This window comes from Eimeria tenella, genomic scaffold (genome assembly GCF_000499545.2).
Source record: "Eimeria tenella Houghton genomic scaffold, Eth_scaff74, whole genome shotgun sequence".
In the NCBI taxonomy this organism is placed as follows: domain Eukaryota; phylum Apicomplexa; class Conoidasida; order Eucoccidiorida; family Eimeriidae; genus Eimeria; species Eimeria tenella.
Window position 1 is genome coordinate 177,698 of NW_013543447.1, and position 9,485 is coordinate 187,182.

Sequence of the window (9,485 nt, forward strand, 5' to 3'; positions counted from 1 at the left end):
TTTGACCTGGATGGAAAACTTTGCTGCTGTCACCGTCTCTGCTGTTGCGTCCAGCTTCCCCACCTTCACCTTCCCCTGCAGCTGTGCTGCAGCAGCAGCCCAAATGGGGGCGAGGGCTTTGCAGTGGCCGCACCAGGGGGCGTAGAACTCCACGAACCTGCAAACCCTAAACCCTAAACCCTAAACCCTAAACCCCAAACCCTCGGCCCCCGCCCTCCGCACTCGCCGGCCGCGACTGCGCCCGCAGAGGGGGACGGCCAAAGCCGGACCACACGAAGCAGCAGCAACGCACCCCAACGCAACCCTAAACCCTAAACCCTAAACCCTAAACCCTAAACCCTAAACCCTAAACCCTAAACCCTAAACCCTCGGCCGCACCATACGTTCTCTTCATCTTGCATCACCATCCTCTCGAAGTTCGAGTCCTTCAGCTCAATCACGTCTGACTGGCCGTTGCTCTTGGGCTTGCTGCTGCTGCTGCTGCTTTTGCTGCTGCTGCTGCTGCTGCTGCTGCTGCTCTTGCCGCTGCCAGAGTCCATCTTCCCTGAGCACGACGAACCTAAACCCTAAACCCTAAACCCTCGCAGCGCGAGAGGCACCCTTCGAGGGTTTCCCGTGAACTCAGGGGTGTTTCAAGGGTTTAGGGTTTAGGGTTTATTCGCGCTGCGGTTTCCCGCCAGCAGCAGGAGCTAGGGTTTAGGGTTTAGGGTTTAGAACCGCCTGGGGCTCGAGGTCTCGGCTGCACCGCTGCAGCTACAGCGAGGGTTTAACGCGCCCCAAGCCCGCGCCTAGGGTTTAGGGTTTAGGGTTTAGGGTTTACCAGCCAGCCGGGCCCTCGCGAGCTTTCCAATATGAGTGACAGCAAATTCCAAAACTGAATTTGCGTCTCTGCTGCCTTCATATTTGAAACTCTTGGGTTTGTTGCCCCCTGCGCGCAAACCCTAAACCCTAAACCCCAAACCCTAAACCCTAAACCCGGGCCCTGCATCCCAGGGGCGGCCTGGAGCGCGCGTGAAGCGCGCCGCCGGCGGCGCCGTCGCCGGCGGTGCTAAACCCTAAACCCTAAACCCCGCGTCCAAGCCTAGGGCTTAGGGTTTAGGGTTTAGGGTTTAGGGTTTACCTCTTCCTGCAATGACCATGACGGTGGGAAACCCTGAAACTTCAAACTGCTGCATCAGCTGCTCGTCATTAACAGCAACAACAGGCATAAACCCTCGAAGAGCGTTTGCGACTTGTTCGTAGACAGGGCCAAACCGCTGGCAGTGGCCGCACCTGCGCAAACCCTAAACCCTAAACCCTAAACCCTAAACCCTAAACCCGAGGCCCTGAGCGCAAAGGCTGCTGCTCAGACTGGAGGCAGGGGCAGCTGCGGCCGCAAGCAGCAGCGGCTCGAGACCCGGCGGCCGCAGCGCCGGCGGGGGTTTAGGGTTTGGCAACTAGGGTTTAGGGTTTAGGGTTTAGGGTTTGGGAGGCACCAATCCGCGTAAAACTCGACGAGGTGCAGCCCGTGAGAGTCCAGCACTTGGGATTTAAATTCTGCTGCATTTAAAACCCTAACTGGGCTGCTGCTGCTGTAGATTGCTGCTAGGGTTGGGGTGTACAGACACCCCAGCGCAGCAGCAGCAGCAGCAAGCAGCAGCGCCAGCCTGCTGCTGCTGCTGCAGGGGAGCCACTGCTGCCGAAAACCAGCCATTGCTTCAGAAATGCTCGGAGACGGGACGACACTGCTGCTGCTGCTGCTGCTGCTGCTGCGGTGTCTACTGCTGCTGCTGCCGCTGCTGCTGCTGCTAGGTCTTGCTGCACATTCAAAAAACAGAATTTCTGCTGCTCAGCTGCCGCCAGAAAGGCATGCACCGTCGCAGCCGCAGCAGCAGCAGCAGCTGCTGCTGCTGATGCTGCGGCTGCTGCTGCTGTGGCTGCTGCTGCTGCTGCTGCTGCCGTCTGCGGCGACACAGTTGCTGCTGCTGCCCCACTTAAGACTGAGAAGACCAGGAGCTAATAAATAATTTACTTCATTAAAAACAATTCGAATTAACTTAACTGCAGTAAAACCCTAAACCCTAAACCCTAAACCCTAAACCCTAACCGAGGTGCCACGGGCCGTCTCTCATGCCACATCTTCGTGGCAGCGAGGGTTTAGCTGTCTTGGCACCCTCAGTATAGTAAACCCTAAACCCTCAACCCTCAACCCTTAACCATAAACCATAAACCCTAAACGCTAAACCCTAAACCCTAGAGCTTACGCCCCAACTCTGGACTGCAAACCCTAATGCCTAAACCGTGGCGACAATTCCTCGCTGCAGAGCAGCCAGTCCATGTCTAGGGTTTAGGGTTTAGGGTTTGAGGTTTAGAGGAAATAATTAAGGCTAGAAAGCCAAACCCTAAAAGGTGCTTTGTGTACAGATGGAAGGAGGGCAGCCAAACCTTAGGGTTTAGGGTTTAGGGTTTAGGGTTTAGGGTTTAGAATTGACGACCGGAGATGTTTCTTCTTCAAAATGAAGCAGCAGGAGCAGTCTGCTCTAGGGTTTAGGGTTTAGGGTTTAGGGCTTAGGGTTTGCCGTTGCTGCTGCCCAAAGCTATGCTGCGTCTGGCGCAGCAGCAAAGAGGTGCTGCCAGGGCCGAAGGCAGCAGCAGCAGTAGCAGCAGCAGCAGCAGCAGCAGCAAAAGCAACAAAAGCAGTTATATTTGCCTCGTCAGCTGCAGCAGCAGCAAGCACGACAGCAGCAGCAGTTGCCGCAGCAATGGCACTGGACAACCCTGCAGCAGCAGCAGCAGCAGAACAGAATTTGTTGCTGCTGCTGCACCTTTTTTCGCTGCTGCTGCAGCTTTTTCTGAACCTGCAGCAGCAGCTATTTCTTCTGTTGCACTTTCTGCTGCTGCTGCAGCTACTTCAGTAGATATGGCTACTTTTGCTGCTGCCGCTGCAGCTATTTCTGCTGCTGCTGCTGCTGGTAATTTGCCTCTTGCTTCTACCGCTGCTGTCGCTGCTGCAGCCAGTGTTGCGGCTGCAGCCGCTATCGCTGCTGCTGCTGTTGCCGCTACAGCTTTGCTGCTGTTGCTGCTGCAGCTGTTGCTGCTGCTGCTGTTGCTGCTGCCGCTGCTGTATTAGTGTCCCAGCCAAGTGCAGTGGCAGCCCCCGAAAGGCTGTCGGGAAGAAGCCCTAGGGTTTAGGGTTTAGGGATTAGGGTTTAGGGTTTGAATGCAATACTGGGAACTTGAAGAGGCTGAAGCTGATAACTGCCGGTAGCGCTTGAGGGTTTAGGGTTTAGGGTTTGCTGCAGCTTTAGATATGGAAATGCACCTATAGCCTAAACCCTAAACCCTTGGCTACTTTACATTCTTCAAACCCTAAACCCTAAACCTTCAGCCTTACTACCCTACATCTAGCCCCAGCATAGCTCAAGCGCTTTGCTTCGTAAAACCCTAAACCCTAAACCCTAAACACTTAAAGCAGTTTGCTGCATAGAGGCGCATGCCTCCTACACACATCTCTGCTGCTGCTGCTGCTGCCTCCTTCAGCTCTAAACCCTAAACCCTAGACCCTCAACTTTAAAGTGACTGCCTCCATGAGCTTTCATGCGCTCCTGATTCTGCTGCCGCTGCTGCTGCTACTGTTGCTGCTGCTGCTGTTGCTGCTTCCGTTGCTGCTTCTGCTGTTGCTGCTGCTGCTGCTTTCTGTCACACTTCTTGCTGCTCCCACGCGTGCTGTTTCAACTCTGCTTATACATGCTGCTCCAGCAGCAGCAGTTGCAACCGTTGCTGCAGCAGCAACAGCGGGTGCTGCTGCTGCAGCAGCACCTGCTACTGCTGGTGCAGCAGCAAAAGCTGGTGCTGCAACTGTTGCTGCAGCAGCAAAAGCTGGTGCTGCAACTGTTGCTGCAGCAACAGCTGCTGCTGCTACGGTTCCCGCCCGCGCGCTTTTGTGCTGCTGCGCTCGTCAGCGATACAGCGATCCTAAACCCCAAACCCAAAACCCTAAACCCTAAACCCTAAACCCTACATCGTCACTAAACCCTTAACAGCCTCTCACGGCTTTCAAGTCATTCGCGAACTGCGGCGAAGCCGCTCAAACGCAGAGCAGCCCGAGCCTATGGCTAGCTAGCTAGCTAGCTAGCTAGCCAGCTAGATTCCAACTAGCTATCCAGCCAGCTAGTAGCTAGCTAGCTAGCTAGCTAGCTAGCTGGTTGGCTAGCTGGCCAGCTAGCTAGCTGGCTAGCTAGCTGGTTCGCCGGCTAGCTAGTTTGCTGGCTAGCTAGCTAGCTAGCTAGGAACTAGCTAGTTCGCTGGCCTGCTAGCCGAACAGATAGCAAGCAGCTAGCTAGCTTGTAGTAGCTAGCTAGCTAGTAGTAGCTACCTAGCTAGTAGTAACTAGCTAGCTAGTAGCTAGCTAGCCAGTGGCTAGCTAGCCACTGCGGCTGTAGCTGCTGTGGGGCTGGAAGGCTCTCCAAACATTAAGGCAAAGACAAAAGGAAACAAACCGCTGCTGCCGCCGACAAGCCTTCCTACCCTTTCTGCTGCTGCTGCTGCTGCTGCTGCAGCTGCTGCTGCAGCTGCTGCTGCAGCAACAGCAGCAATGCGCGCAGCCTCTTTACAGCGCCTTCGCCTCTCGTTACATCTTCTCCCTATTCTCTCTCATGCCTCTAAGAAGAGGTGAACAAAACTCGTTTAAAACTCTCCTGCTGCTGCTGCTGCTGTTGCTGCTGTTGCTGCTGCTGCTGCTTCCTCTGTTGCAGTCGGCCGCCCTTGATCGTAGAAGCAGATCCCCCACTACTAGCTCAGCTAGCTAGTGGCTAGCTAGCAGCCACCTAGCTAGCTAGCCAGCTAGCTAGCTAGCTAGTAGCTAGCTGCCCTCCGCTGCTTCCCCCATGCAGCAGCAGCTGCAGTTCCGTGTGCTGCCTGCTGCTGAGGCTGCTGCTGCTGCTACGTCTCGCCCAGCTAGCTAGCTGGCTAGCTAGCTGGCTAGCTGCTGCAGCTAGCTCGAAAATATGCTGGAGACTCGGTGCACGGTCAGTGCTGCCGGTCGCTGCTGCTGACTGGCTTCCTGCTGCTGCTGCTGCTGCTATGTTTGCTGCTGCTGCTGGATTCACGAGGCTTCTTTGAGCTGCTGCTCTTTTCTTCTGACGCAGCACGCTTCTTGCTGCTGCTGTCGCCCGATTTGCTGCTGCTGCTGCTGCTGCTGCTGCCCGATTTGCTGCTGCTGCTGCTGCTGCTGCTGCTCGGCTTGCTGCTGCTGCTCCCGCTGCTGGGTTTGCTGCTGCTGCTGCTGCTGCTGCCTGATTTGCTGCTGCTGCTGCTACTGCTACTTGGCTTGCTGCTGCTGCTCCCGCTGCTGCTTGGTTTGCTGCTGCTACTGCCGCTCGATTTGCTGCTGTGGCTGCTGCTGCTTGGCTTGCTGCTGCTGCTGCTGCTGTCACTGCTCCGTTTGCCACTACCACTCGCGCTGCTGCTACTCGGTTTGCTGCTGTTGCTGCTGCTGCTGCTACTCGGTTTGCTGCTGCTGCTGCTGCTGCTGCTTGATTTGCTGCTGCTGCTGCTGCTGCTTGATTTGTTGCTGCTGCTGCTGCTTGGCTTGCTGCTGCTGCTGCTGCCGCTACTGCTGGGTTTGCTGCTGCTGCTGCTGCTGCTGGGTTTGCTGCTGTTGCTGCTGCCACCGGTAGGTTTGCTGCTTTTGCTGCTTTCCTTGTTCTCTTCGCTGCGGCTTGGTTTGCTGCTGCTGCTGCTGCCGCCGCTGCTTTGCTTGCTGCTGCCACTGTTGCCGCTGTTGCTTGGCTTGCTGCCGCTGCCGTTGCTGCTGCTGCTGCTTGGCTTGCTATTGCTGTTGCTGCTGCTGCTGCTGGCAAGCGGCTTCTCAGCGGCATTCTGGGTGTTTTTTGCAGCAGTCGCTTCTGCTGCGGCGAGGAGTTTGCTGCTGGCGTTGCTGCTGCTGCTGTTGCTGCTGTTGCTGCTGCTGCTGTTGATCGGTGCCTCCACCTTGTCTGCGGGTTGGTTGGCGGGGCGTTTGCTGCTGCTTCTGCTGCTGCTTCTGCTGGTGCTCCTGCTGGTGCTCCTGCTGCTGCTTCTGCTGCTTCTGCTGGTGCTTCTGCTCCTGCTGCTTCTGCTGCTGCTCCTGCTGCTGCTCCTGCTGCTGCTCCTGCTGCTGCTGGCGCTGCTGCGGCTGCTTCCGCTGCCGCTGTCGCTGCTCCTGCTGCTGCTCCTGCTGCTGGTGCTGCGGCTGGGGCTCCTGCTGCGGCTCCTGCTGCTGCTGCGGCTGCGGGCCTTGGGCCGCCTGCGAGCAACAGCAGCAGCAATTGCTGCTGCAGCAGGACATGCTTCTCTAGTAATGCTGGGGCTTCTTCTGTCAGTGCCTCTTTCAGTTTGCTGCTGCTGCTGCTGCCGCTGCTTGAGGAGGAAGTCGGGGATGGGCTGCTGCTGCTTCTGCTTCAGCAGCTGCTGCCGCAGCTGCTGCTGCAGCTTCTGCTGCTCCTCCTTGTCCGTCTCCTTTTGCTGCTGCTGCTGCTTCTGCTGCTGATGCAGCCCAAACAAATCTTGCTGCGTCTTCTGTGCTGCAGCAAAGACACTTCCTATATCGAAGTTGTCTCCCTCTTGCGCCTGCAGCTGCTTGAAAACCTGCTCCTGCTCCTGCATGCTGCGGACAAACCCTAAACCCTAAACCCTAAACCCTAAACCCTAAACCCTAAACCCCGCGCAGCAACAGCCCGCGGCCGCGACCCCGCCCGCCCCGCAGCTGCGCGAGCATTCCCCAGCAACTCCCCCCACACCCACCACCCCCAACCCCTAAACGCTAAACCCTAAACCCTAAACCCTAAACCCTACTTGATGAGAATTCTGGACAAGTCCTGGTCCGGCATTGGGGCCTGGGCTATGTACTCCAAATTCTTCTTTAAAGCATCTCGAAGTTTTTGAAACCCTAAATGAACTCGCCCCGAGAAGTGCTCGTCGAGCCGCCGGTCCGTGTCGTTCGCTGCACCCAAACCCTAAACCCTAAACCCTAAACCCTAAACCCTAAACCCTAAACACTAAACCCTAAACCCTAGATCCTCACGCCTTCGCCGGGACGGCGGCCCGCGGGCCTTGCAGCCGCGCGTTCTGCGCCTTCGCACCTCGTCCCCCCACCCCAGACCCCAAACCCTAAACCCTAAACCCTAAACCCTAAACCCTCGTCACCTGAAAGCAAAGCCCCGCAGACGTCGCAGGGCCTCAGTCTTTGCGTCAGCTGCCCCTCAGCATTTCTGAAAAGGAGTTTTGCTCTTCGAGTTTGTAAAGAAGTTAATTCCAAAGAAACCCCCATAGACTGGTCAATGCGGCCAAGCTTCCCGAGGTCTTCCATCTGCAAACCCCAAATTAGGGTTTACGCCCCGGATTAGGGTTTGCGCCTAGCGGGCCTCCAGCGCCTCCTCCTCACGAGGGTTTAGCGCTTCGCGGAGGTGCGCTTAAATGCTACCGTCTGGGGGGCGCAAAGCCCAAGTTAGGGTCTGGGGCGCCCAAACCCTAAATTAGGGTTTAGAGCTCGAGACCAGCTACTAGAGTCTGCAAGGTTGAAAGCTAGCCTAGGGTTTTGCTTCTGGTGCGACACACAAACCCTACATCGTGGCTTGCCAAACTCTAGGGCTTGGTGCAGGACTGAAACCCCAAATCAGGGTTTCATAAAAGCAGCGAGAAGGCCGTAGGGTTTAGGGTTTACCTCTTTGAACTTTTGGGCAATGGCCTGGTCCAACCGCAACACCTCGGGGTGTACAGACTTTACATTTTCCACTCCCGGAAGCGACGCGCAGTCGACGCGCATCTGCGCGCAAACCCTAAACCCTAAACCCTAAACCCTAAACCCTAAACCCCAAACCCTAAACCCTCGTAAACCCCGCAAAACAGCGCGAACCCTCACAAGCCCTGAGCTCCCGGCGCACCTTGGCCGCCTGACGCCCTCCTGAACCCTCGCAAACCCTAGCAAACCCCCGCAAACCCTAAACCCTAAACCCCCGTAAACCCTAGCAAACTCCCGTAAACTCTCACGAACCTGCGCAAACCCCAGCAGCCCCCCGTAAGCCCTAACCCTCGAACCCTCGCCAACCCCCGCAAACCCCAACTCCCCGCACCCCCCCAAACGCCCCCAAACCCTCGAAACCCTAAACCCTAAACCCTAAACCCTACCTGGGCGGTTTGCACTTTCTTGTCCGCCTCCTCCACCAAAGCCCTGCAAAGCTGAACCGCCAGTTCTTCAAATCCATATCTCTTTTGTTTGCGAGCTTCGAAGTACTGGTCCCTCAAAGTCTCTATGTGTCTCTTTTTGCAAGGGCCCAAGTAAAACTTGTTCTGCACATAACCCTAAACCCTAAACCCTAAACCCTAAACCCTAGACACCTTCCCAAGCCCTCCAAACCCTAACCCTCGCCAAACCCCGCAAAAAACGGGTCCCTCAAAGTCTCTATGTGTCTCTTTTTGCAAGGGCCCAAGTAAAACTTGTTCTGCGCAAAACCCTAAACCCTAAACCCTAAACCCTAAACCCTAAACCCTAAACCCTAGACCCTAGAAACCCTCCCAAACCGTCCAAACCCTAAACCCTCGTAAACCCCGCAAAAAACGGGTCCCTCAAAGTCTCTATGTGTCTCTTCTTGCCAAAGCCAGACCCTAAGGCCTGAGACCCTAGAACTTAAACCCTAAACCCTAAACCCTAAACCCTAAACCCTAAACCCTAACAAATAAGCATATAAGTCGGCGTACCTTCATGTTGTGGTAGTTCTGCAGCAAACACAAACGCACGGAGAGGCGCCCGGAAACACTAAACCCTAGACCCTAAACCCTAAACCCTAGACCCTAAACCCTAAACCCTAAACCCTTGGAGTGCAATTCTTACATTGCGAATGTTCAGCGTGAGGAAGCCGGCCTGCGCGCGCACACAACTGCGTGTCCAAACCCTAAACCCCAAAACCTAAAACCTAAGCCCTAAACCCTAAACCCTAAACCCTAAACCCTAGACGCAGAGCACAAGCCCCACGCCCTAAACCCCCGTGTGTTCCCGCTGCTGCGTGGCGGCGCTTCAGCGGCGGGCGCCCCCCCTCCCCTTCCCGCTGGGGTTTAGGGTTTAGGGTTTAGGGTTTAGGGTTTACCTCGTTTTCGAACAAGTCGTGGGGGCATAAACCCGTCAAGAAATACTTGCAAACATTTTCATCTGTAAAAGATTGATTTGGATCATCTATAGATCCCATGAGATCTGACCACTGTTGTCTGAGGTGGTGCATTTTGAGGGTTTAGGGTTTAGGGTTTAGGGTTTAGGGTTTGGGAGGCGCGGAGGCGACGCTTTCGGCGCGGAAAGACGAAAAAGCAAAATTCTGCTCCCACACAAACCCTGCTAGGGTTTAGGGTTTAGGGTTTAGGGTTTAGGGTTTGGCTGGCGGCGAGCAGTCGCTCGCGAGAGGCTCGGGCTGCCTCCTGCAGCGGAGACGAGAGTCTGCTAGGGTTTAGGGTTTAGGGTTTAGGGTTTCGGTTTTGCG

General features: G+C 55.9%; 2 protein-coding genes across 2 annotated transcripts in view; both read right to left on the reverse strand.

Annotated features, from left to right (window-relative positions):
- The window catches only part of ETH_00013885 (thioredoxin, putative), a gene marked incomplete at both ends in the record, with an annotated part of 4,248 nt that extends 2,555 nt beyond the window's left edge, over positions 1-1,693 (reverse strand). Inside the window, 5 exons of the mRNA XM_013378141.1 lie at positions 7-157; positions 379-544; positions 821-928; positions 1,121-1,272; positions 1,476-1,693. Coding sequence (XP_013233595.1) covers positions 7-157; positions 379-544; positions 821-928; positions 1,121-1,272; positions 1,476-1,693 — 795 coding nt within the window. The remainder of the gene's footprint in view (positions 1-6; positions 158-378; positions 545-820; positions 929-1,120; positions 1,273-1,475) is intronic.
- Positions 1,694-5,007: 3,314 nt separating this feature from the next.
- ETH_00013890 (Zgc:136380, related) lies at positions 5,008-9,233 on the reverse strand (the record flags this gene model as incomplete). Its single annotated transcript, XM_013378142.1, has 8 exons — positions 5,008-6,625; positions 6,814-6,961; positions 7,165-7,327; positions 7,682-7,783; positions 8,146-8,307; positions 8,716-8,733; positions 8,849-8,878; positions 9,102-9,233. The coding sequence occupies 8 exons, from the start codon at positions 9,231-9,233 to the stop codon at positions 5,008-5,010; spliced, it is 2,373 nt and encodes a 790-aa protein (XP_013233596.1).
- Positions 9,234-9,485: the final 252 nt, after the last annotated feature.